The 27,865-nt window shown below is 46.7% G+C and overlaps 1 protein-coding gene across 1 annotated transcript; it reads left to right on the top strand.

Annotated features, from left to right (window-relative positions):
- On the top strand, positions 1-27,746 carry LOC135103901 (FERM domain-containing protein 8-like). Its single transcript, XM_064010829.1, is given in 15 exon segments — positions 1-1,797; positions 4,187-4,362; positions 6,826-6,834; positions 9,906-10,124; positions 11,088-11,355; positions 11,357-11,501; positions 12,190-12,393; positions 16,507-16,681; positions 17,148-17,309; positions 17,474-17,662; positions 17,773-17,902; positions 18,251-18,409; positions 18,827-18,941; positions 19,745-19,846; positions 20,109-27,746. Coding segments are annotated over 15 exon segments (2,298 nt in total). The 5' UTR covers positions 1-1,596; the 3' UTR covers positions 20,153-27,746.
- Positions 27,747-27,865: the final 119 nt, after the last annotated feature.

The following is a 27,865-nucleotide window of genomic DNA, read 5'->3' as shown; positions in this document are numbered from 1 at the left end:
GTGTGTATGTTTGTATGTCTGTGTCTGTGTGTGTTACTAAACCCGATGTAACTAAAGCCAGTGGTGGTTCATCTGCAGAGGGGGATGGAGCGCTGTGCTGCTGTGAGGTGGCGTGTGGCCAGCGCCGCGCCGCGTGAGATGCGTCCTGCTTCATAGAAACAAAGTGCTCGTGCGAAACATGAGGAATAACTCTCCGTGCTTGGCTTCGAGGCAGAGGAAAATTAAGCATATGTGTTCTCTAATTTCAGTCGGTTTAAGACAGTGTGGCCTGACGGAGTGACGATGCGCGGAGTGGCTATTATACGTGATGTGATTTTACATGATTATGGAGAGGGAGCTGATCCGCTCCTCCCTCCCTTCTCGTGTGTGCGTATGTGCGTGTCAGTGTTTACATCACTCAGTTAAACTGCAGCGCGGCACGGCGAGGAAACACTCGTGCTTGTGTATTGGTCATTAGTTTTAAGAAGAAAGACGACTCGTTTCAGACAGTGTTGGTGCGAGGGTCGGTGGCAGGATGTGTGACTGGCGGGAATGTCACGGGAAGGAAAAACATGCCTATAATCAACTCAGACCTAAGGCAGGGCAGCAGCTCGGCGTGAGAGCAAGGTGATGCAAACAGTAGCACGGCATAGATATCTATACCGTGAGCAGTAGCGTCGGAGCAGCGGCCGGGACGTGAACACTTGCGTGGCGCAGCGCCGATCAAACGGCGGCGTGCCATGACCTCGGTGCATGATGTTCATTTATTCATACGCAGCTGAGTTCTCTTCGACTTGGCAACAGCAAAGGCCACATGTTACCAACTAGTAAAATGTCGAATGGATGAGTTAAAGCAGAGGGAGATAATCGAGTGTGTGATGAGTAAGACAGGTAAAGGCGGGTCGGCGCCCAGTAGCCGTCGAGGGGCCGTGCCGGCGTGGCGTGGATGTTGAAACAATGAGCAGCAAGAGACGCTTGAACATTATTTGGGAGCAACGCGTGCCTGGGAAAGGGGAGAGGAGCAGCGGCAGGTGGTGGGAGGTGGAGGTGGAGATGAGCTGCCATGCAGTAAAGGCTTCGAGGGGGGAGGGTGTGGGGGCACGCTAGATATCGTAATTTCATTACATTTGCGAGGTCTGGAGTGAAATAACTTGCATCAGTGGGGAGTGTGAGCGAGGCGCGGTGAAGCTTGGAGCACAGCAGCTCGCCCAGGCCGCACCTCGTGTGACGGGGGGACAGGGGCTTGGTGGCCACACGAGGGGTGAAACTGTCCCAGTGAAACACGTGATGCGCGGTGCTCGCCGCCAGTGTTGTGGTGCTGTGCTAGCAGCCACTGCCGCTCCTCGCTCACACGCCTCAACATCCTGCAGCAAGGCGGCGTTCAAGCGTTTCACGTGCACCTGATAAGAGCGGCCGGTGTTTCCGTGTTCTTTGCAGTGGCAATACATGTGTTACTGAGTTCATCAGTGCTGGCATTTACTTTGCTGAAACCCATGAGACGCTTGAATTATTAAGCTGACATTAAGTGAGACACAGCAGCTGTACCTGGTCGTTGCTATTTAGTAAAGATTGCCGGTGACTCAATATACGCCCTGAGTGTTCATGCGTGAACCCACGATGGATGCTGACGACGCCAGCATGAACGATTCCCTCCCCGGCAGCGGCCTGGGGCGGGTCAGCAGGCGCAGCAGCCAGTGCAGCAGGATGAGCAGGCGTGCCAGCAGCGCCAGCAACAGCAGCAGCAACATCAACATAGACGACCTGTCGCTGCTGTCCGAGTCCTTCCCGGCGCGGCTGTGGCAGCGCTGGACGGGCCTCGTAGGTGCTTCGCCTTAACCCTTCCTTCACTGCCCCTTCTGTCTGACCTCGCCTCAGATTAGCCCCATCTTCTAAAATTACTCCCTCCTCAAGTTCCCTCCTCCTCCTCCTCCTCCATAACTCCCACGCTCTACATTCCTCGGCAGTACTTGTGCACAGCCTTCTCTCTACCGCTCTTAAACATAACTACTAAACACGCTGCTCATCCTGCCATGGGAGGGTGATGCTTCCTTTCCCTGGCAGTGGCGGCAATCCCCTGACGCTTCTGTTCTGCTAAAAATCAGGAAGTGAAACAAACCTGGGCCAGATGTTATTGGGCGTGATGGACGGGAGTGTCACTGGACACTTTTTTTTTTTTTTTTCTTTCTCTGTAACGTGTAGTGAGAGAAGTGTGGGCTGGAGCTGTTCGTGGGGCCGAGGGATGAGGATGAGGATGTGTTTTCGAGGTTGGTGGTTAAAGGGGGAACTAGATGGATGGTTGGCTGTAAAAGTGAGTGGTTGAGTGACTGTTGAAATTGGATGGATGGTTGCCTGTAAAATGGACGGCTGACTGACTGGTTGTTGAGACTGGGTGGATGGTTGGCTGCAAAATAGCTGGTGGAGTGACTACCTGGCTGTTAGCTTGTTGCACGCTTTGTTACACACAGAGTGGATGACTGGCTGACTGTTTGGTTGCCTGGCTGCTTGATGTAATGACTTGCTGGATAGATGATGTGGCTGGCAGATGTGCTTGCTGGATGGCCGGCTATTACATGACAGGTTCGTTATATACTCGTATATAGGTGGGTGATTAACTGGGTGACTGAGAGCTTGGTCGAGTGGATGGCAGGTTGCTCTAATGATTTGCAGGCTGGTTGACTAGGTGGTTGAGTGACTAGTAGATGTGAAAATTGGATTGCTAGCTGGATGTGTGACAGGTTAGCTCGATGGCTGAGGACATTGGTGAGCGGGTGGCTGAATGGCTGGCAGGCTTGCTCGATCACTACCTGGTTACATAAACTGACGAACAAACAGCAGCACAGTTGACCCTCATGCTGTGTGTTTAACCCCAAGCCTGCAAAAGAATAGCGGCCTGACTTGACTTGTGGCCTCGTGAGTAAGTGTGCCGCGGATGAGTGGTCGGGAGGTGGTGGTCGATGAAGCGGCGATGAGTTAGTTGCTCATTGGTGAGCGAGCGAGGGAGGCGGGGGAGCAACGGAGGGAGGGAGCGGGGGAAGGCGGGGGAGGACTCTTAGGTAGGGAGGCGGTGGCAGGTGGAAAGGGATGAGCAGCAATGCGAAAAGAATAATAAACAATGCAGCGCCAAGTGACCATTCCCTGGTAATAAAATAACAGTAACAACAACAATAGCAACAGTCGGTTACAGCGCCGCCACCACCACTACTAGTAACAATATAACATCACCACCGCTTTTGTGTGTGTGTGTGTGTGTGTGTGTGTGTGTGTGTGTGTGTGTGTGTGTGTGTGTGTGTGTGTGTGTTTGTGCGCGCCCAATCATCTCTCTACCTACATGTCTCTGTCCTGTCTGCCTGTCTATACGCCTGTCTGTTCATTTGTCTGTCTGTCTATCTATCTGTCCGTCTGTCCGCGCGTAAAAAGAGCGGGGCGTGGAGGACAGAGCGACTTGTGCTTCCCTGCCGGAGTAGGCGACGCGGGGAATACTGATGTGCGGGGGGGAGGGGGTCAGGGGAGAAGGGGAAGGGAACTGGGGTAGGAGGAGAAAGGAGAGTAGAGCTATGGGGAAGGGGGGGAGGAGAGAGTACAGAAGTTGGGAGAGGGTGGGGAGTTGAGGGGGGAGGGAAGGTAGTGGGATGGTCATGGCGGTGGGGGGGTTCTTGCCTCGTCCCACCACCTCCCCACTGTTTCCCCCATCTCTCCACTTCACACCCATTTCGTTAATTTTTCATGCATAATTGGTTCTCCAGTAAATATATATAATAGTTATACCACATGACAGAACTCTTGCATTAAATAAGCTGCTCTCGTGTGCGTGCGTGCGTGCGTTCGTGTGTGTGTGTGTGTGTGTGTGTGTGTGTGTGTGTGTGTGTGTGTGTGTGTGTGTGTGTGTGTGTAGGTATGTGTATAGACGTGTATTGACCTTTCTAGTTATATTTACTTAGTTATAGCAGCATACAGGGCCTGAGCTACATCGTGTTGTCCTGTGTTCGTGTCTATAATGCAGCCTGCCCTTCGGTGTGTAAAAGAGATAAAGAAAGAAGTGACCTGTCTAGTTATATTTACCTAGTCATAGCAGCATACAGGGCCTGAGCTACATCGTGTTGTCCTGTGTTCGTGTCTATAATGCAGCCTGTTCTTCAGTGTACGAGAGAGAAAGAGAGCAAGAGATACACTACTAACACCTTCTCCTCCTTTCCCTTCCTCCACGCAGCCGATGCCTCTGGGAAAAATGTCGGAATACGGCTTCGAAGAGGACGACAGCGGGGGGCTCGGCGGCCACCAGGCGGACGCTGGCCAGAACTACATCACTGTGATCCCCGTGGAGTACCCGACCAGGCGACCCTACGGGGACTACGATGCCTTCCCGCGCTCAGCCACCATCGCCAGGTAAGGCAGAGAGGACAGGGGGAGAGGTGTGCGACAGGTGAGGCGTGGAGAGAGACAGAGAGAGGCAGATAGGGAGATGGGACGAAGATATGGTGCAAATGGTGAGGGATAGTGAGGAGTGGATAGAAAAAGGGAGAAAGGAAGAGAGAGGGAGATATGAGGTGTTAGGGAATGGTAATGGATAGGTGGTGAGTAAACAGAGAGAGACAGAGAGGGAGAGAGGATGAAAATGTGGTTTAGGAGAAGACAGGGATAGAGAGGAGGAACGAAAGAGAGGACGTAGATATGAGTAGAATGGTGAGGGATAAGTGATGATTAGACAGAGAGTGACATAAAAGAAGAGGTGACTAAGATACGTGATTTCAGGGAGTGGTGAAAAATAGAGGAGTAATAGAAGGACAAAGAAACAGATAGGGTCAAAGAAAGGACGTGCAGGACTGTTGACAAATAGGTGATGATTAGACAAAGAAAGACCAACAGGAAAAGAGGGACGATAAAAGGACCAAGACAGGAGACTCTAAGGAAAGATAAGGGAAAAATACGTCAAGAAGAGAGACAGAGAAGGAGAGACGAAGACATGAGAGAGTAAGAGATAGATACACGTAAAGGAGAACGACAGATCGAGAAGAGAACGATAAAAGGAAGAAGGCAGACTAGTGATGTGAAGGTAGGAAACAAGAAGCACGGGGATGAATGGCGGGAACAGCAAGAGACGAACATTAGGAGCAAAACCAAGGCAAGGGAGTGGCGGGAAAAAGGAAGAGGAAGCCGACAGGAAATGGAGGTTGGACAGTAGGAAGAGAGTCAAGTGGGGAGTAGAGAGACAGACAGGAGATGGACAGGTGTATGAGAGGGAGAAAAATAATGAGGCTACATAGATTCAACAAGCAAGGTGAGGGAGTGAAAATATTTGACAGACTTACAGTAGTCTTGCCAACCAGTTGCTTCCGGAAACGTGACGAGAAAGAGAAAGGTGAAAGAGGATGTGTAAAATAACCAAGGAAAGAGAACAGCACGGAGAGAAAGAGAGAGGGAGAAAAAAAAACACACAAACAAGAGGATAATGAAAGAAAAAAAGAGAGAGAGGTCATAGGTAACAATAAGACAGGTCACCGCTTTAACAGAGGAAAGGGAAAGGATGAAATGAAGGGAAAAATCAAAGATGACGAGAAAAAAAATTACTAAAAAGGTTTTATATAAAATTTGATGATACAAATGCTATAATTTAGACAAATGTGAAATTCATTAATGATCTGGAAAAAAGGACACAGTAAGGAAACAGACAGACAGACAGACAGGTAGACAGATAAGATAGACACTTAGGTACAGGTATAATATGAGGATACTAATACAATGTGAAATTTAATAATGGTTTAGTAAATTATTTAGAAAGTAAACAAAGACGGACAGGTAGACAGGTAGGTACAGGCACAGGTAGTTAGGTGAGGTTAGGTTAGGTTAAGTTAGGTTAGGTTTGGTTAGGTTAGATTAGGTTAGTTTAGGTTAGTTTTAGATGAGAGGACAGACAAGCACGAAGGAGTCAGGAGGCGCCGTCTAGTGCCAAGAACATCGATAAGAACATCATCATCAACAACAGCAACAGCAACAGCAACAACAACAACAGCTACAGCAACATGGAACTTCAAACAACTCTTGTGCTCCAACTTTGTCTCCTTCCTCTTCCTCTTCTTCGTCCTCTTCCTTCTGAATTTTGGCTTTTTTCCTTATTTTCTTCCTTTTGCTTCATCAGCCTCCTTCCCCTCCACCCCCATCCTCCTCCTTCTCCTTTGTTTTCTTCTTCTTGTTCTTGTTCTTCTTGTTCCTGTTCTTCTTCTTCTTGTGCCTGTTCTTCCTCCTCTTTTTCCTCTTCTTCCCCCTCATTATTCTGTTTCTCCTACTTTTCCTCTTCCTTATCATACTTTTGCCCTTCGCCTCCTCCTCCTCCTCGCTCCTTCTCGCTCCTCCTCCTCCTCTTCCTCCTCCTCCTCCTCACCACTCACACCTGGAAGCCGCCCACCACCTGATCAGCTTCACCTGTCGTAGTGTTGGTTGCAGTAGAAGCTTCATCCTAATACTTTTTGCGTACCGACTGCTCAGTACTGGTTGCTTAGTTTTTACATCAACTACTACTACTTTTTTTATTTTTTTTATTACAACTGTCTCTCTCTGTCTCTCTTATATACTCCCGCCGGCAGATTTTGTAGCTTAAACCTGTCCATTTTTTTTTATATTATTATTATTATTATTGTTCCTTACTTTTATACATATATTTTTCTGTATTCCTCCTTTTTCTGGTGCTTTGAATATATTTGCTGATATTTTTCTCTTGTGTGTACGTATTTGTGTGTGTGCGTGCGTGTGTCATTTTTTGTTCTTTTTTGTATTATTATTATGCTCTTGTCTGGCTCCACATTTACTCTAGTTTTTATCAAATGACCATCGCTTCGCTCGCTGCTCACTCAGGACTCGCAGGTAAGGAGAGAGAGAGAGAGAGAGAGAGAGAGAGAGAGAGAGAGAGAGAGAGAGAGAGAGAGAGAGAGAGAGAGAGAGAGAGAGAGAGAGAGAGAGAGAGAGAGAGAGAGAGAGAAAGGTGTCTGTTATATGTGTGCGTGTTTGTGTATGTTTGTTTGTGTGTGTGTGTGTGTGTGTGTGTGTGTGTGTGTGGTGCAGAACGAGATGTTGAGTGAATGTTTGCGTGAGAGAGAGAGAGAGAGAGAGAGAGAGAGAGAGAGAGAGAGAGAGAGAGAGAGAGAGAGAGAGAGAGAGAACTTATAATAATGATGATGAATGAAAAGAAGTGCTTGGCTTGCTAAGTGTGCAACAAACAACAACGTAGTAGACTTGATGGGCAGTACAGGGGTGCCCGTAGCATATTGCCGGCAAGTTAGCAGCAGTCCAGCCAGCCAGCCAGCCAGTCACCCAGCTCGCCTTCCTCTAGTTGTTGGAGTCCCTTTATACTGGCAGTGGCAATGCAGCTTCCCCCTCTTGCCCTCCCTCGTATTACTTGTCCCAGTGCCTTGAAGTGCAGTGCGTAGTGGCAAATTAAGTTTCTCCTTCCCCAAACTCAGTATTCTTAAACGTATTGGTCTTTCAGCGATTTCCAAAGGCTACAGAGATGTTTGTACGTGCTCTCTTGGTAGTTTATCTTACTGGTATTTTAGATTATCATACGTGTTCTCATTGTAGAATAATTGTCAAACTATCACTTAAATCTTAAAAAAAACATCATTGGAAACTAAGATAACTTCCTCTAAAGCCTGTAGTCGAGACAAGAAGCCGAAACGTCTAAGAATGCGAAGGTCAAGCTCTCTCGGCCCGTTTCCTCTCCCTTAGGAAGCCCAGGCATGGTGTCCACTCTTACTTGACTGCTGGCGCCGCTCCTCCCCTCAGCTGCGGCCTCCTTCAGCTCCTCGGGCAACTCCAAGCACACTGATTTGATAGACCACTGCTGTCCCTCTGTCCCACACACACACACACACACACACACACACACACACACACACACACACACACACACACACACACACACACACACACACACACACACACACACACACACACACACACACACACACTACGTAATTCTCTCTCTCTCTCTCTCTCTCTCTCTCTCTCTCTCTCTCTCTCTCTCTCTCTCTCTCTCTCTCTCTCTCTCTCTCTCTCTCTCTCTCTCGATCACGATGTGCTAATACTAAAAGCACACAATAAGTAAATCTCTCTCTCTCTCTCTCTCTCTCTCTCTCTCTCTCTCTCTCTCTCTCTCTCTCTCTCTCTCTCTCTCTCTCTCTCTCTCTCTCTCTCTCTCTGATGCGCCATTCAATACGCACTTAATGAAATAAACAGTAAATCCCAGAGCCACATTAGCGGGGCGCACTCCAGCAACAGTCACGGCGGCGGCAAGATTTAAAGTCAACAATCGCCAGTAATATGCCATTGGGACACCGCAGCAGCGAGCCACCCGACGCCACCCTGGTATTATGGAGGCCAGTTTTATTCTCCAACCTCCTCCCCCCTCCCTCCCCACCCTTCGTTCGAAAACCCCATTGGACCTCGCTCGTGTTTTATTATTATTATTATTATTATTATTATTATTATTATTATTATTATTATTATTATTATTATTATTATTATGATGATGATGATGATGATGATGCGGTGGTGGTGTCTCTGGTTTTCTGCTTCGTCGTTGCTTGTTGTTGTTGTTGTTGTTGTTGTTGTTGTTGTTGTGGGCGTGTGTTTTGTTTAGGTACTGCTGTTTTTTTTTTCGTGTATTTGTAGTTATTGTAGTTATGCGGTTTGGAATGTTTCAGATGAGGCGTGTTTAAGGCGCTTTCGTAATTAAACTGATGCTCTTTTTTCTTTTTTTCTTATAGTTATTTTTTTCTTTCATGCGGTATTACAAGGGTTTTCTTTCTCTCTTTACTTTCTTTTTTTTTATTTATTTTTTTTTCATGTCTTCGAACCGGATTTCTTAGTACCCCCACAACAATAACAGCAATATAAATCATGAATGAATGAATGAATGGATTAAATAAGGTATATAAAAAGTACAGATTGATAAGCGGAGACTACACTTGACATATTCTCACTGACTCAATAATCTCAGTAATATGTTATTGGTAGAAACTCGAAAAATTAATTACAGGGGAGGTATCTATTTTTTTTTTTTTTTTTTTTTTTCAATGAAGTGCTGCACATGAGAAGGAGAAAAGAAAACGAGCTGTGATGATGAAATGATGAAATGTCAGAGCGTGTTGTTGATCAAATCGTCGCACACTCCTCACTCACTCATGTTTGCCACTCACTCACTCACTCACTCTCAATCGTTCTTACTCACCCATTCACGCAATCTTACTCGCTCACTCTCAGTCTTTCACTCATTTTCAGTCGGTCGGTCGCTCGCTCACTCACTAAGTTACTCATTCACGAAACCACGAACTCATTCACTCACTTTCATTCACTCACTCACTCACTCACTCACTCACTAGCTCACTTCCACTCACTCACTCACTTATTCACTCACTAATTCACTTTCACTCACCCACTCTCTCCTCAGTCATTCACTTACCCACTGACTGACTGACTTACTCACACACTCACTCATTCACTCACTCTCATTTACACTTTCACTCACGATGTTAGCAGGAGACCACCACCATCACCACCACTACCACCACCACCACCACCAACAACAACAACAACAACAGCAGCAACAAGAACCACTATATACACAATCATCGCGCCTCATTACCCTTCTGATGGGAATATTCTATAATGGCCGTGTCAATAATTTTTTATCGCTTTTGCGGGAATAAATGTCGCGGTGAAGTACTTCGGTTTGATCGGAAAGCGTGTGGCATCCGTAAATAAAAAGAAATAATAATAGTAACAGTATCAATAATAATTCTCTCTCTCTCTCTCTCTCTCTCTCTCTCTCTCTCTCTCTCTCTCTCTCTCTCTCTCTCTCTCTGTTAATAACCCAGAGATAATCCACCCCCCCCGCTCACCCCCCTCGCTGTCCCTCATTAGCCGCCCATATAAAGTATCAGTGCGGGCGACCTTTCATCCTCCCGCCCACTCCTCCAGCCCACTCCACTCACCCCATCTAGCGGCAGAGTCCCAGCTCCCGACCGCCCCACGCTTGCTCGCCGCAGGGTAGTGGACACTTCGGACCCCCGTGTTCTCTCATGCCCGTTTTCTTTCTGCAACAGGCGTCCGCGAGGGGAGACAGATGCGTTTCCCAGGTCCGCCACGATTTCCAGGTAAGATAACGTGTTCTCATTTCAGGTAAAGGGGACAAAAACAATATGAAACACTAATTTTATGATGGTTTTATTTTATTTTGTTATCGTCTTCTTTGTTTGGTGTTTAGTCTGTCTCTGTAAAGTGGGGCGTGTTTGCTGTGAGTCTAAATACTTGCTTACTTACTCAGGAAGTGATAAAATTTAATAGGATTGCTGTTTAAATACCCAAAGCCGATTGGGAAATTAACGCACAAGTGAATGCTTCCATTAATGATTGGTGTATTAGTGAAATTTGTTTTGTTTGCTTGATTATGACGAGGGAAACGTTTTGTATGTTGATAGACTGAGCGAGAGAGAGAGAGAGAGAGAGAGAGAGAGAGAGAGAGAGAGAGAGAGAGAGAGAGAGAGAGAGAGAGAGAGAGAGTACATGTAGCATATCTAAATTTCACTGTGTAAATCCCACCTACAAAATTCTTAAACTAATCTAACCTAATCTGATACATTATTTTTGCATGGTAAGTCTTCGGGATGGAATGTTTGTTGGGAAAATTTACCTTGAGGTGGTAAAGTTACGAAATGCTGAATGTTTTTGTATCTGGGCGTATTTGGGGAGCAAGAAGACAAGCACAACAGCACATAATGACATATGAGTAAGAACATAAATGGAATGTGCAGGAAGCCATTAAGTCTACACGTGGCAATCCCTGTACACACACACACACACACACACACACACACACACACACACACACACACACACACACACACACACACACACACACACACACACACACACACATCAGACTTGTAGTCATGTATCCCGTGACGGCGGAAGGTTAAACACACGCCACGCCACGTCACACACACATGCATCCTCCCCAAGACTATAAGCTCCCCTGTGTTTGAAGAGAGAAGACTACTCGTATGTGTGCCCTGGGGGTTGAGGGACGACCCTGAGACCTTCCTTCCTCGCGGCCACAGGGAGTTCCTGCGGGAGAGAGCAGCGGCGGACTTCCTACGAGCGGACTACAACAAGGGCAGCGCGGACCACCTGGATAAGGCCGCTGGCTTCTACCCGAGCATCCCGCCCCCTGCCTTTGATGTGCCCCCTCTCACGCTGGAGCCAGACACCCGCCGCCCCTCCTCCACCACCCACATGATGTCGCAGTCCACCACCTCCGTGCCCCCTAGCGCCAATACCAGCCTCCCCAACCACAGCAGCATGCCCCCTAACCACACCCACAGTCAGATGGCACCCACGTCCTCCCCCAACAACCTGGTGGGGGGCGTCTGTGAACCACCCGGCAGTGTCGCAGCCGCAGCAGCCCCACGACGACTACGACAAGCACCACCCGAAGCCAGACCACGACAGCAGGAAGGCTAACAACGCGAAGGGTAAGAGAGAGAGAGAGAGAGAGAGAGAGAGAGGAGAGAAGAGAGACGACGAGAGAGAGAGAGAGAGAGAGAGAATGTGTGTTATCGTGATTATTTCTTAAGTCCAAGCAAACGGTACCAAATCTCAACAAATATTCATGGTGCATGATAGAGCAACACGTTTTATCATCCTCCACTTATTTTTCACCTCTCAATTATTTTATTTGTTAACTTGTCTGTTTGTCCATCCATCCATCTATCTATCTATCTATCTATCTATCTATCTATCTGTTTATCTCTCCATCTGTCTACATTGTTTCTTCTTCTTCTTCTTCTTCTTCTTCTTTTTCTTCTTCTTCTTCTTCTTCTTCTTCTTCTTCTTCTTCTTCTTCTTCTTCTTCTTCTTCTTCTTCTTCTTCTTCTTCTTCTTCTTCTTCTTCTTCTTCTTCTTCTTCTTCTTCTTCTCTTCTTCTTCTTCTTCTTCTTCTTCTTCTTCTTCTTCTTCTTCTTCTTCTTCTTCTCTTCTTCTTCTTCTTCTTCTTCTTCTTCTTCTTCTTCTTCTTCTTCTTCTTCTTCTCCTCCTCCTCCTCCTCCTCCTCCTCCTCCTCCTCCTCCTCCTCCTCCTTTTTCTTCTTTTCTTCTTCTCTTCTCCCTTCTCCAATCCTCCTCCCTCGACCGCCTCACCAGTGCCCCTCGTTCACACCCTCAGGCTCCGCGGCGGGAGGACGCGTCAACTGCACGGTGGAGGTGTGTGTGTTCCTGCACTCTCGCGTGGCGGTGCGGCTGCGGCTCGAGGACGGCGCCAGGATCACGGCCCAGGAGCTGCAGAGCATAGTGATCGAGGAAGAGGACGTGGCTCTCCCCAAGCAGGCCATGGAGGTGTTCGCGTTGTGGCTGGTGTCTCCTGTACTGGGTAAGGAGTAGAGTGGCTGTTCTTGTTCTCTTTTGAAACTGGCGCCTCAGTGGGTCTTTTTTCATGCTTTCTTTTTGTTAACCTAGTCCATAAAAAAGCAGAGGGATTGTATGTTGTGGTAGAGGCGTGGATTAATAGGGAATCTGATATAGGTCTTTTAAGTGGTATAGGCGATATAACAAGGGTAACATGAACGAAATTCTCAGGGTCAGTAATCAGGATAGGACATGAAATAGTAGGTTCAAGCTTTAAAAAGAGAGATATGAACGAATTGGTCCTCGAATAGAGTATTATATGAATGGAACAGTTTCAGTAATCAAGTAATTAGTGCTGAGTCATTAGGGGGCTTTAATAGAAGATTAGATATATTCATGGATGAAGATGATTGGTGGAAACAGGTAGGTATGTTTCATGCAGGGACCGCCGCGGGTAGGCCTGATGGCTTCTTACAGCTTCCCTTATTTCACTATTCTTACGAGTTTTTTTCTTAATTTGACAGCATAGGCATAGCGAATAAAGACAGGACAGTAAGAGACGGAGAGAGACAGATAGACAGATAGAGAGAGAAAAAAAAAAAAAACAGAGCTGTGTGCAGGAAAAAGAGGAGAAAAAAGTAAACAGACAGACAGTAAACAAATCTGCGCCAAAAAAAAAAAGGAAGAAAAAGTAAACAGATAAACGGTAAAACAAATCTGTGTGGAGGAAAAAAGGAGAGAAAAATATGCCGAAATAGTGACGCAGGTAGGAGGACGAAGGTAAGGGTATTGAGTGACAGCTGTGTGGGTGTGTGGGGCCTCCTTCGTCGTCTCGGCTTTCCCCTTTGCCGAGACGAGAAGGAAGCTGCTGCGTGTAATGAACGTAAGACATGGAACAGAGAGCAGTAAATTGTGAAACTCGAGAACAGAGTGTGCCTGATGTTCTGAGATGAAGCCTGAAGGAAGAGGAGGAGGAGGAGGAGGAGGTAGAGGTGTGTACGTATTTAGAATTGAGGAAGGTTAGGGAAGAGAGGGTTAGATGAAAGAAAAGAAGGAGGAGGAGGAGAAGGAAAAGAAAGTGGTTTGAGGTAAGAATTGAAAGAGGAAATTAATTAGAGGGACAGGTGAAGGAAGACGAGAATGAGGAGAGATAGTGTGAACTGAGAACAGAGAGAGGGAATGAGAGAGCGATAAATAAAGAATGACGAAGAATAGAAGGAGGAGGAGCTGGTGTGAGTAAAGGGAACAGAGGAAGGAAAGGAAGGAGTATAGTAGGAGAGGAAAAGGTGGAAGAAGTGAGATGAGTGAGTGAATGAGAGAATAGAAAACGAGAAAAGGAAGGAAGGAACGGTAGAGATGAATGAAAGAGGGAAACAATGGGGAGGAGGGAAAGAAAGTAGATAAAAGTAGGGGTGAAAAAAACAGGGAAAAAAAATGAGAGGAAAGAAAAAAATGAGGATTGAGATGAGTTAGGGAAGAGAAAATAAGAAACGAAGTAAAAATAAGCATAAGTAAAAAAGGGAAAAACGAGAGGAAAAAAAGAAAATATATAGAGAGAGAGAGAGAGAGAGAGAGAGAGAGAGAGAGAGAGAGAGAGAGAGAGAGAGAGAGAGAGAGAGAGAGAGAGAGAGAGAACAAATAACACATGAAGGGAAGGAACAAGAGAGAAAGAAAGAAGGAAGAGAAGGATGATTTAGTGAAGAATAAAGGAGAGCAGTATGTGTTTCCCAGGGCTGTGGTGGGACTCCCGGTGACTGGTGGGACTGGTGACTGAGTGACTGGTGACCTCGGTGTTGGGTGACTGGGGGGGAAGGGCAGGAAAGGAAGGGAAGGGAGGGTTGAGGGTAACGTGAGAAAGCACAGTACATATCTTGAGGGAAAGGAAGGGAGACAGGAAAAGAAAAGGAGAAGGGGGGAATGGTATGTTGTTTGTTTGTTTGTTTGTTGTTGTTGTTGTTGTTGTTGTTGTTGTTGTTGTTGTTGTTGTTAGTGGAAGGGATCTTGTTGGTGGTCTTCTTCTTCTTCTTCTTCTTCTTCTTCTTCTTCTTCTTCTTCTTCTTCTTCTTCTTCTTCTTCTTCTTCTTCTTCTTCTTACTGAGATGAAAACAGCAAGAAAAACCGGTTAAACTAGAATATAAACAAGAGAGAGAGAGAGAGAGAGAGAGAGAGAGAGAGAGAGAGAGAGAGAGAGAGAGAGAGAGAGAGAGAGAAACACCACATCAACAACAGATAAAAAAAAGTCAAATAATAAAATTATAATATTCATAAACAGAAAATAATAATGATAATAATTTATCCACAGCAACACAGAGAGACCAAGGTGAATAAGTTAATAAACCGATACATAAACAAGTAAATAAACAGAACAAACAACTAAAAGAAACAAAAACAGCCGCCCTTGGTCTCACACAGCCAGACACACACACACACACACACAGAGACACACAGAGTAGTTGGTTACATAAGCTTGTCACTTACGAACAAATTTCTCTTACTTACTTTCATCTCAGTTTTAATTCCTCCTAGCTCCTGTTTTCACTCCCTTCTTCAGCTGATCTCTTTATTCAGTCCAATTAGAGTAGTTAGTTTATTGATATACACTAATAACAACAACAGTAATAAATATAATAAGTTGACGACTATTTCCTTGACATCACTACTTAAGAGAGACAATAAAGGCAGTGTGTTCTTCATCATGTGCCCTCCAAACATCGGCCTTGCGTCAGTACAGAAGTGGCGCAGCGCGAGACTGGCCGGCTTGAATGAATGATTTGTAGCCTGTGTGTTTCTCTGCAATACTCGTGACACTTCTTGCACTCTCAACTACCTCACCGTGTTATCTTGATCTGACAGGCTCTAGTAGCAGTAATTGGGTTTTCAAGTATGTTTTCAAGTAAGTTTTCATGTTTGTAGCGATGGTTAGAAAGGAATTTGCACTTTCAATGGGAAGAAACACAAATGAGAATTCGTCCAATCATCTTTCTTCTAATGATTCCAGTGATTATTTGGAAGGATTTTGCATCATTACTGGAAAGAAACACTAATGACAATCAGACTAATCATCTCTTTGACCTTTGAAAACAGTCCTAATGAAAACCCACAGCGTTTAAGGTTTCAAGCCTTTTATAGACTTGAGATGGTGGAACACAAGAGGGCGATAGGTTAACTTGCTCTTCCCTGTCAAGTGTCTCTTAGGTTAACTTTACTACAGTAGGATGGTAGAGTGAAGGACTTACCCCAGATTGTTCAGAGTGCAGGCCTTGGTGGTTGAGGAGGGAGGAGAGGGGACGGGAACTAGTGGGGGGAGTGGCTAGGAGTGGATGGGGCGGTGATGGGTGGAAAGTGTGGTTGGGAGTGATTAGGGAAGGGCTCGGGTGGTGGGGTGGCGAGGCTCAAGTGGATCACCAGCCTTGTTTTTTGCGTGTTATGTGGTTAGATCGTATGTTTGTTTGTTTGCTAAATGGAGACTCGCCAAACCGCGCATGTAAGACACTGCAAGTTATGAGAGGGAAAGATACAAGGGAAACTCGAGCTTGAAACATGAGTGGTGCATTCTGTTGCGTTATGTCGTCTCGCTGTGACGCCAAGCAGCAAGTCTCCTGGTGTTTTGTAATGTCACTTTTATGTGAATTTGACTCCGCGCCATCGTGTTCTCTTCACTTCTTCAGGAATGTAGATAGATAGATAAATAGATAGTACATAAATAAATAGTACATAAATACTGTAGATAGTGAATAAATAGTACATAGATAGATCATTAATTGACCACAGATAGATAGTTTATTGACCACAAATTACTTACATGATACACGAAATAAATACTAAAAAAAAAAAAATAAATCACAATCAAAATGACTTAAGTGAAATGGATATACACATTTATGGTCCACAGTAGACGTTAAAACATTAAAACAGCAATACCATAAAACCAAAACAGAAACCAGAAAAAAAACATATATTAACCGAAAAAGGCAGAAAAAACACATATCTATTTGACACCTCTCACCTTGCCACCATCACTTACACTAACACAAAATACTGCCATAGGAAACATTCACACCCCAAGTGAATGACCTATATCAGTGTTGCTGTCTGGAATCCTTCATGCAATACCTCTCACCTGTCGCTTCCTTGACAGAAATCCAGTTGAAGCCACACCAGCGCGTCCTGGAGGTGCGGCGCCACTGGGGGGAGCTGCTCAAGAGGTTCACGCAAGTGCCAGTCAAGCCCCAGGACGCCCGCTACGCCTACGAGCCCAAAATGGTGCTCAGGAGGAACGTCTTCTTCAGCAAGAGGGACGAAGTCAAGATCAGGTGGGTGGGGTGGGGTGGGGGTGAGGAGAGGTGCATGGGATGGGATGTGGTGTGGTGTGGTGTGGTGGGTTGGGGTGTAGTGGAGTAAGGAGGGGTGGGATGGGGTGTTGTGGGGTGGGGTATGGTGGGTGGGGTTGGTAGGTGAGATGGGTGGGGTGAAATAAGGCGGGATTGTAAATTAGAGGGTGTCAGTATGTTGTGTTGCAGGATGCCTGAGTCAAGAGGAAATGCCGTCGTGTGTGTGTGTGTGTGTGTGTGTGTGTGTGTGTATCTAAGTCTTGTCAATGTCTTGTGGGTGTGAGGTTCCTTGTTTTCCGCACTTACGTCTATGTCACAGAAAGTCTTGCCTAACCTAACCTAACCCAACCCAACCCAACCCAACCCAATTCACCCCAATCCAACCTAGACTAATCTAACCTAACCTAACCAAACTAAACCAAACCAAACCAAACTTTCGCCCCGCCAGAGACGCCAAGATCCTGGAGCTGCTGTACGAGGAGGCTCAGTGGAACATGCGCTCGGCCCGCTACCCATGCGAGCTGTCCGACTACGAGATGCTGGCGGGGATCCAGAGCCGCCTGGAACTGGGACCTTACGACCACACCACTCACACGCCCTCCTTCTTCAGGTGTGTATGTGTGTGTGGGGAGGGTGGGGGGACTATCACTTTTATTTATTGATTTATTTTTTTGTATCCTGACACTTGTGCTACTTTGTGTGCGTCTGCGTGCGTGTGTGTGCGTGAGCCATCAATTTTTCTTCCTGACACCCGTGCTGCTTCGCGTGTGCCAGGCGGCGGCTGCTGGACTACCTGCCGGAACACGCGTGTCGCCTCAAGCTGAGTGACCTGGTGAGCTTCAGCAGCAAGTCGACCCCCGAGATCCGCATCATCGAACAGTTCCGCTCCATCCCGAGCAACGTGACGGCGCGCAAGCTCGTCAGGAAGTACCTCGAGTTCTCCTGGTCGCTGCCTTACTACGGGTGGGTCTACAACACACCATTCTCGAATATGAAACGATATGATACTTATCCCTTCTATGTATTACTAAATCCTCACCAAATTAACTTTCCTCCGCGTCTCTCGCCTGCAGGAGCGCCTTCTTCCACGGGCAGATCGAACAGGCGGCGAGAGGCATGGGGTCGTGGCTGCCTCGCCCTGACATCCCGGTCCTGGTCACCATCAACGCCACGGGAGTCAGCGTGATCGATCCCAAGAAGTCGGTGAGTCGCTCGGGGGTTTGAACCATATTCTGAAGCACCTCTTCATTAGCTGCAAAAGGCTCTATAGTTGAAGCTACACGGGTTTTCAAGGATGTCTCTATGATTCTAGTGACAGATTAACAAGATTTCCACATTGTTTACAGGAGAAACATCCTTGAGAACACGGCTAATTATTTCCGTGGCCTTTAGAAGTAGCTGTGGTGAGAACAAAGCGTTTCTGAATTTGAGTCTTTGTACTGTATTGATCTCGACAGTGATAAGTGGACGTGGACTTGTAAGATTCATACGGGGACTGCCACATGTAGGCTTGCTCTGTTATGTTCTTATGTGTATTATGTTGTGGCACAGACGGTGTTGCTGAGTCTCCGTTACGATGAACTCTCCTGGGACTTCGCGAGGCCGAGCAATGAGCGGATCGCCACCTGTCTGCCCTGCCTCTTCCTTCAGTTCGCGGTGGTGGAGAACGGCCGGAGGTATTCCAAGCTGCTTCAGATATTCTCCAAACAAGTAAGGAACTAACCGCTTTACTGAAATTTCCCGCTGTGATCAAAAATAAATTATCAATGGAAATATGGATAGGAAGACTGATTATAGACTCCATAATAATAGGGCACTTAGTGACTATAGACGCCGCAAAAACAGGGTACTTACAGACTACAGACGCCTCAATAACAGAGCTTTTGGAAATTATAGACGCCGCAATAACAGGCATTTGGAGACTTTAGACGCCACAATAAAAGGGCATTTGGACACTATAGACGCCACAATAACAGGGCTTTTGGAAATTATAGACGCAGGAATAACAGCACTTTTGAAGACTATACATGCCGGAATAACAGGCATTTGAATACGTTGATGGGTAGATACACAATACCACTGACACGCTGATGAACTGGTGACGACTCTCTCTGTGTCTCTCCCCAGGCGGTGATGATGGACGCCCTTATCAGCACCTTCGTTGACGAGCTGAAGAGGCGAGCGGCACAGTACCCGGACGACCTCGAGGGCCACATGTTGGATCACGGCACGGAGGTGGACGGTGAGTAGGGCGCCGCGGGGACCTACCTTATTTTGTCTTGTTCTGCGGATAGGTTGTTGGACTTTCTAGTGTATCTGGCTTTCTAGTGTAGTGTGTGTTCTTGTAGTTGTGTCTGTTTTTCGTCTGTGGGTGTGTGAAATTGTTTTTTTTATTTTTTTTATTTTTTTTATTTTCCATTTATTTATTTATTTTTTTATTTATTTATTTTTTTTTTTTGTGTGTGTGTGTGTGTGTGTGTCCTTACTGTGTTGAGGCGCAGGGATGGAAGGGATGAATCAGTATTTTGAGGGTTTTCAGTGTGTTTTTTGTTTCTTTGTTTAATCTCCTGTGCTTGCTGGTGTGTGAAATCTTGGTTCTTTTAATGTTTTTTTTTTATTTTTTTTTATTTTCCTTGTGTGTGTGTGTGTGTGTGTGTGTGTGTGTGTGTGTGTGTGGGTGTGGTTTATCTTTACAAGTTTCATGTTCGTAGTCTTTTTTTTGTGCTTATGGGTGTGTTTGATTCTGTTTCATTTTATCGTATTTTCCTCGTTTCTTTTTCTTTTTCTTTTTCCTTTTATGTACATGCACATCACTTATTTTTTTATCAGTTTCATGTTTGTATGCTAAGTAATTGTGTGTGTGTGTGTGTGTGTGTGTGTGTGTGTGTATGTGTGTGTGTGTGTGTGTGTGTATGCCCGCGCGCTCTCGCTCCCTTGTCTTTCCTCCCTGCCCTCCTGTGGCCTGTCATTGAAAGGCCTTGTCGAGCCTTGCGTCCTTCCATGTGAACCACCCGTGCCGCGCCTCACCGCCCTCTACCCCCACAGACGTACTGGTGCCGCTCTCCACGGTGTCCCGCAAGGAGGTGCCCGACTCAGTGCTCTGCAACAAGCTGCACCGCCTCTCCCTCGCTACCTTCTCCGAGGACGGTACGTGTGTGGCCCCCACCCCGGGCCTCATCCAGAAATATTGGAACAGAGGCTGGAGGCTGTGTAAGGAGGAGGAGACTTAAAGCTCTTCTCCCCCCCTCCCCCCCTCCTCCAGGCCAACCTCCACAAGGGATTAACGTCATTGAATTGTAACTCTCCTTCTTTGTGTTGAAGTGTAATTTTTCCCCCGCTCCTCCCCCACCCCTCCCCTCCCTTGTCCTGGTAGCAGTGTGAAGAGTGATGATGCGGGTGGTGTCGGCAGGTCGCTGCGTGGGCACCATGGGGTCCTGGCAGTTCAGTAGATGAGGGGATGCCATTGACTACGTGTGACCCGCCGCCCACGCCGCCCCGCCCCGCATGGCCTCCTCTGACTCGGCCGCTTCCTGCACCCTGGCGGCCCTCGCCCTCGAGTCGGCGCCGCTGCTCCGCTCGTGACCGGCGCACACACACACTCACACAGGCCTCCGCTTCAGTTTGTAAGAACGCGCACTAGTTCTCTAAGTCATCAGTAATTTGGAGATAACAGAATAATAACCACGGAGCTCATCTCCTCTGCGATATACTGGTCATAGTAGTGGGTAGACTCAGCCTCTAGTGTTGTAAGCGGCGGCCAGAGACGCGACCACCAGGCTGCTGTTGTTGCTGCTGCTGCTGCTGCTGCTGCTGCTGCTGCCGCTGCTGCTGCTGCTGCTGCTGCTGCTGCTGCCGCTGCTGCTGCTGCTGCTGCTGCTGCTGCTGCTGTTGGCCGACCCCCCCACCTGCTCAAGGCCGCAATCGTTCGTCAGCTCCCGTACAGGGCAGCGTCCCGGCCGACCTTTGCTGTGATATTCCTGTGTGTCAAGCCCGTGGAATTGACGCCCAAGTGGGGTGATAAGAGGCCGTGGAAAAATAACTCTCTCTCTCTCTCTCTCTCTCTCTCTCTCTCTCTCTCTCTCTCTCTCTCTCTCTCTCTCTCTCTCTCTCTCTCTCTCTCTCTCTCTCTCTCTCTCTCTCTCTCTCTCTCCCTGTTGGGTATCTCAGACAACAACTCAAGCTCAGTACAAACGCATTCGTCAGAGACATTCCGACTTCCAAATTGTTTTATAGTCATACTCGCCCCAGGTGTGTGTCTTGTGGGGCACTGAAGCGAAGGCACCACGGCTAGCAACACCCTCATACCCTGATACCCTGGTGGCCGGACGGGAGCCAGGGGCGGGTGGAGGCGTGGCCGGGAAGGCAGACGGAACTTCCCACCCCCTTCCCTGGCGTCAGAGGGTCATGCACAGGCCGCGAGGAAGCTGATGTGGAAGAGGATGACCTGATCTGACCTGAAGGAGAATGCTGAGAGACACGCTGATTTCCTTCAAGAACAACAGGATGCAATGTTGATACGATAAGGAACCTTTGTCATGTTTCCTTTCACCTTTACTGGGCGAAGCTTTGTTATACACGAGTCGACTCTGGTTTGTGTGTTTCAAGTGTTGGGTCGTGGAAGCTGTGGCACAACCACTTCTACCACCACCACCACCACCTCCCATCCTTCAACCAGAGTCGAGGCGAAGACCGTCTTTATTTGGCCTTTGGTACGAGTAGAGGCCACCCAATCTTCCGCCCGCAAGCTGTCGCGCCGTCATTCCTTGAGAGTAGTGGCAGAAGCTGTGGTGGAAGTCAAGAGAGGAGTACACTTGTCCAGGCGTGTCACGTTATGATATCGCCCGGTCAATCCACTTATTACCACTTCATCATTTTATTACATGTTAAGTGTGGAGTGTTCAGGTGACACTGGTGTGTATGACCTCACGGGTCCCGCCTGTGGGTGTGAGCGGAGGGGCGTGCACGTGTCTGCACTGCCCCGTGACTCACACCTGTCCGCCTTATCACGTGCACTGCATCATGCTTGTGTCACACCTGTGCATGCGTGGGAACCATGAACCAATACTGATGAGCCTCACCTGAACCGTGTGTAAGGTGAGTGTTGGGTTGGTGGTGCAGCGGCCAGGTGGTGTAAGGTCCAGTGTGGCTAATTTATTGTTACTCTATTTATTTACCTGAAAGGGAGACTGGAGAGTGATTACAAACTGCCACTCCCTGAAACTTGTTATAGAGAGTCCTGATGTCTTTTCTTAGCTGTATTATGTTACTGTTCATTTTGAGTTTGAAGCTTGGATCACTAGACGTTTCGAAACAGGTTATATGATTAGCATGGCAAGTTCGAAGCCTCAGTGAATCAGGCGTCTCGAAACACCGGCATCACTTTAAGTGGTTATTGTTTTCTGTAGTAGACGAGTTCGAACCCTCAGTCACGAAGCCTCAGTCATCCAGGTGTCTCGAACATCACCATCCACATTACAATTTTCATCAGCCATCTGCATCACCAACCCACCAACACCATCCCTCCCACCACCACTACTGCCACCACCATCACCATCAGAGGCAGATACTCGAGGCTGCAGCTTAGTCGTTACTCGTTGTGGGAGTTCGACGCGGGCAACCCTCATTCCTCACCTCCCCATCCCTCCCCCCGTCACCATCACCACGTTACGTACCCCGTGTCCTCACTGTAAGGTAACGCGGTCGTCGCAATGCACGGCAGGTTATACTCGTGGTCTTAATCCGTACATCGTGAACACCAATTTCCCTTTCCCTTTCCCCAGCTGAGTAAGAGGAACATACGAGCAGGATTGTATGATATCCCCCCCATTCCGCTCCAAATTTATAAGGAAGAGTCTTCGTTGTAAGGAAGTGCATGAAATGATACCCTGTATTTCTGGAGTCCCTTCACCAGTTTAATGATTCCGGTCTTTGTTTGGGACGTGAGTGATCTCGTCGTGACTCCCTGACTCCCGATGTGATGGTGATTGTTTTCTTTTTCTCTTCTTTTTATGAGTGAAGAAGACTGGTCAAGGATAAAAAAAAAATAAATAAATAAAAAATAGAAAAATATCCCATCAAGTTGCCGCTCTTAAAATATTAAAAAGAATTGCAACGCTCGTCACGTGTGCCTCCACCGTCACTGGCTGGTGTTGCTGGCCACGCTTGGACTCGGAGGAGCACGTGAATTTCGAGTTATTTTTATGTTTCCATTGTCTGTGAATTTGCGATAATAAACCAAATATGTATACTAGTGATGTATACTCGTGCTGCGTCTTGTATACTACAGTTGAGGGGAGAAATTGGTCTTGTTTCTTTAGGTTTCTTGAAATGTTATCGCCAGAGGAACAAGAGATTAATACGAGTAAGATGTCTGAGGGACTCGTCTTGATCATGAGAATTTGCCTTGGTAATGTGACAAACTTAAGCTTTGCCATAAATTGTTCAGTGCTGTTATTGAAAGTCTCGGTTTTATTGTAATTTTAATCAATTAACGCACGTGGTAGTGAGGTGGGTTGTGGTGTTAGAACTGAGCAGACCATCGTGCTGCACCAGCAGACAGGAACTCCGTGTTTGTGTTAGCAAGAGAACAGATGTTGAGTTGTGATGTCAGATACGTGGAGTTACGTTGTATTTATCTAGAAAGTGTTTGAAACAAAGTATTCGAGTATGAGGTGCAGTCATACTCTTAAGTTAATTAACATGTCACTCACTTTCACTGTGTTTGGCGTTTTCTCAATCTCAAGTCCTCTAATGTGGTGAGAATCTGTCACTTACCAGGGTTTGTAAGGAGACTGTCAGCAGATCAGATGACTCGAGATTGAAGGATAACAGTACCAACAGTAGGAGTGCAGAAGGTTACTCGACTTATGGCTACGACTGTACATCTGCCAGGTTAGGTTGCGATTGAAGTGAGCCCGCCTTCCTTCTATCAGCACTTTTGAGTAAATGTAGGTAATGGAGGATTCTTGAGTGCTCGTGCTATGAAGGACTGTGTGAAAGTAATTTGCTTGTGGAGATTTTATGCAAGAAAATAGTTACTTAAAGGGAGGAGCAAGTAGAGAAGTAGAGACCATTCTTGCTATGTGGAGTGAATGTTGAGATGGAGAAGTTTGACGGAATATTGATTTGAGGCGAGCGATGAGATCAAAGAGATTGCCGTATTAAGACAGGCTGATGTAATTCTCTCTCTCTCTCTCTCTCTCTCTCTCTCTCTCTCTCTCTCTCTCTCTCTCTCCTCAGGTCACGGAGATCGATGGTGGCTCACAGGAGATATTGATTCCGTGTCCCTTACTCGGCCAGGTGGCCCCGCTCGCTGCTATGACGGAGGGAGTCGATCGCCTCACGCACGGTTCGGGTACTGCCTTGGTCCGCCCGCCGCCCTTTGCCATGTGTCAACCCGGCGCTGGTGTTGCGGATTATTTATCAATCTGACCTTAACACCGACAGTAAAAATGGATCGTAATCTGAACTCGTATTGTTCCAACGTGATATTTTTTATATGAGTGAAGGAATCTGGCTATAAAGAAACAAATCGCTATCTCGTCGCTTCCGAAAACAAAAAGGGAAAAAAAAATTGTTAACCAGGGAAGAGCAGTCAGTGTATTAATTAATTCGATACCAGTATCGTGAGGTATGAAGTTCTTCGTGCTATGAATTATGAAAGTGTCCCAGTATCAGTACAAGTCTCGTTTGCTTGTGTATCTTGTCTTGATCGCTGTTGGTGCGTCGCGGCAGAACAGTCGATATTTCTGAATAGCATCCGTTCCCTCAGATCTTAGCTTTGTGTTCTTCAACGTTTCGGCTTCATAACTCAACTGCTTTCACCAGGCTGTAGTGGGAATTGTTGGAGGTTTTCGAGAATATGATTTTAGGACGAGGCTTAAATTCAAGAGCAACCTTTATACGTGCTGTATTTTCTGCTTGCCTAAAAGGTGATGATAGGAATCCTGCATTCTGCACACCAACAGGAAAGACACCCAGGATAATATGGGCCCTAGTCATCACTCGTGGTTCAACTCAAAACATTCGACCGGCCTTGACTCTCCTTTCGCTGCCTGTTTATCTACTTACATGTGTCGCCTGTAGGAAAGTTAAGAGCATGAAGCTTGTCTGAGATGGAGGATGACTCTCTTCTGGTTGGGAGGGTGAATGCGAGGGTGTCTTTACATCGCCCCCCGGATTTTCGTAAGAAGTCAATGTGCACGGAATGAAATATCAATAAGTGTACTGCTGGTATTCCAACGTCACCAAGGTTAAAAGAAAATACAGTCGTCAACGTAGGACCATAATGCCGCCAGGAGTCTCATTTCACAAGAGGATGTACACTACTTACCATATACCAAGTTCAGACTCCACCTAAACAGCCCCGATAAGACGGCACACCTTGCCCCATCATAGAAATAAGAACACAGAGGTGGTTCCCAGTCCTCTCGCTCCGCCTCTTTTATGAACACGCAGGGAATATGGTATGGTGGCGGTATTCTTCCCAGGCACCATAGGGGGGAAAAAAAACGACATGCACAAAAAGAAATGCATCTGTCGTTACTAGAACATTTATTACCAGAGTGGGAGTTTAAAAAGATCGTTACGTGATAAAATTTTCCTCCACGTGTGATTCTCATCATGAAAAATCCATGTTATTTGTTCTGAGAGTCATTAAGATCAGTACTTCATGGGCAGCGAACACAAGTGACTGAATGAAGCTGAGCACCACCAGCCGGTATTGTCACCTGCAGCAGGAATCGTGCCGCGTGGCCCCCGATGTCTGGCACTTGTCTTGATTCGCTTCACACACTCACCAGGAACAGAGTGAACGTGAGCTGAGGACACACGCAGGGGAAAAAAAAAAATTGAATTGCTCACGTTTACCTTGCTCTACCCTTCCTCACCTTGCCCTTGACACTCACTCACCACCATCACCACCACCACTACCGCCACCGCCTCACATAGGGACGTGGCATACATACAGGTCTTAATAATCCCCGTAATAATAATAATAATAATAATAATAATAATTATAATAATAATAATAATAACAATAATAATAATGACCCCTTTTTTTAAGTTCAGTGGTGGGATTCCCGTTTTCAATTCCGTGGTCGATGTGTGAACCACTCCTGCCTCACTCACCTGTTTGTACGTACGTGTGTTTCGTGTGCGTGTGCTCGCGTGTGTATTGTACAAGTATGTATCTCATCGTGAACCCTATACTTTTTTTCTATTACGTATATATATAACAGTGTTACGGACAGCGATGGTCGTATCGTCTCCCAAACACTGTGAACCACCTCCTCCCCTCATCAAAGACACGTATAACAGCCCCTCTTATGTGATATTGTAGATTTAGCGAAGAGCAGAGCGCGTGTTGACTGCTCTGGGGAAGGCGTGAAGGCAGCTGACCCAGGAACGTCCCTCACTCCTTCTCTTTCTCTCTCCGGTGCCTGGCGATGGTGTATACCTGTGCAGGGTGCCAGGGAGGGCCAGGCAGGAAGTGTAGTGGAGTTGCTGGGTGTTGCACTGAAGCCTGTGAGTTTATGTAGTACATGAGGTACCGGTGAGAGGAAAGACGTTTGTAATTCGTGTTTTATTGATTGGTTTTATAGAGGTTTTGTTGTATATTTGATACCAGACGGCAGCTGGACACACACACACACACACACACACACACACACACACACACACTGCTCGTTAGTTCATTGATACGAGTAACGCCCTAGCTCGTCACTTAGCAGGTTGAAGTTCGCTCCCTGCGCTTGTCCCAAAGATTTTCACTGACGAGCAGGTGTTAACGTGTCCATGAAGCAGCAGTGTGGGGTGTGTGTGTGAAAGAGTCTCAGCTTCACTCAGAGATCAGGATTGTAATGACTGGTTGGTGATTGAGTCCAGCAAGTGATTGGCAAGACTGTGGGTGAATTACACACACACACACACACACACACACACACACACACACACAACCTTCTACCCTTCCCGGTGACTCGGCGCAACAACCTGCATCATGTATCAAGGAACACGAGCAGGTCGCCTCGCCCCTGCCACCAACCCAGACCAGGAGGGTGCGAGATGACTGCTCATACAGGACCATATTCTGAAACACTTCTGTCCGCACCGCCACTACATTAAAAAAATTCTAAGTGAAATTACACAAGTTTTTAAGGGTGTTTTAATGTTTCTGTTGACAAATTAACAAAATTTCTACATAATTATCAGGAGAAAGACCCTTGAGAACCAGGCTAGTCACATCTTTGGCCTACGAAAATAGTCGTGGTGATAGAGCAAAGGGTTTCTGTATACGGGCCTAGGCGTTCCCCGCGGCTGGACACGCGACTCTCGGTGTGGCGTGGTTACTTGCACTGCCAATGTAGTGATCCATAGCGAAAGTTGTCATGCAAGGTGAATCATTATTATATACAGACCGTAGTACTTCATAAGGATCGCGTGGACGTCAGCCGTTCCTCTTACACTATAGGTTAGGTTATCTTAGGTTACCGATAGATGAAATGACGATACGAATGCCTAATTAAAGTTACATAATCTAGTCTATTGCAGGTATAACTTAGGTTAGGTCAGATCAGATTACTCATAGATTTATAGATAGGTAGATAGAAAAATAGATAAATAACCTAACCCCGTCTAGTCAACAGCAGGTATAGCATAGGTTAGGATAGGTTAGATTGTCCATAAGTTCATAGATAGATAAGTTAGGTCAGGTTAGAATATCCGCAGATTCATAGATAGGTGAATACTAGCAACTTAAGCTAACCTAATCTAATCCCACCCGCAGTGTAGCTGTCGTGGCTGGCGTTCCCGCGGTCCGTCATAACATTAGCCTCAAGCAGGTTGGAGGGAGTAACAATACTAGACATGTTTTCTATGTGGTGAGTTCTGTGTTTTCCTGATAACGGTGATAAAGGTGATAACTTTTGTATGGTGTTATGCCGTCAGCACCACCGCGGGAGAGCGACGCTGTCCGGTGTTTGTTTGTGTACATATATATCAATGATCCAGTTTATCCTGTGATGCTATTAATAAAACTTTTATACCTGGACCAGACTCCTCCTTTTGTCCTTCAGGAGGAGGCTCAGGCACAGAGGCGCTGCATTGGAGGCGAAGTCGCGCCCTACGTAGAATCTCTTTCAGGGAATTCAATTGAAACTTTATCTCACC

The sequence above is a fragment of the Scylla paramamosain genome, chromosome 9, assembly GCF_035594125.1.
Source record: "Scylla paramamosain isolate STU-SP2022 chromosome 9, ASM3559412v1, whole genome shotgun sequence".
NCBI lineage: Eukaryota > Metazoa > Arthropoda > Malacostraca > Decapoda > Portunidae > Scylla > Scylla paramamosain.
The sequence above is the reverse complement of the archived record's forward strand: the minus strand, read 5'-3'. Positions and strand labels throughout refer to the sequence as shown.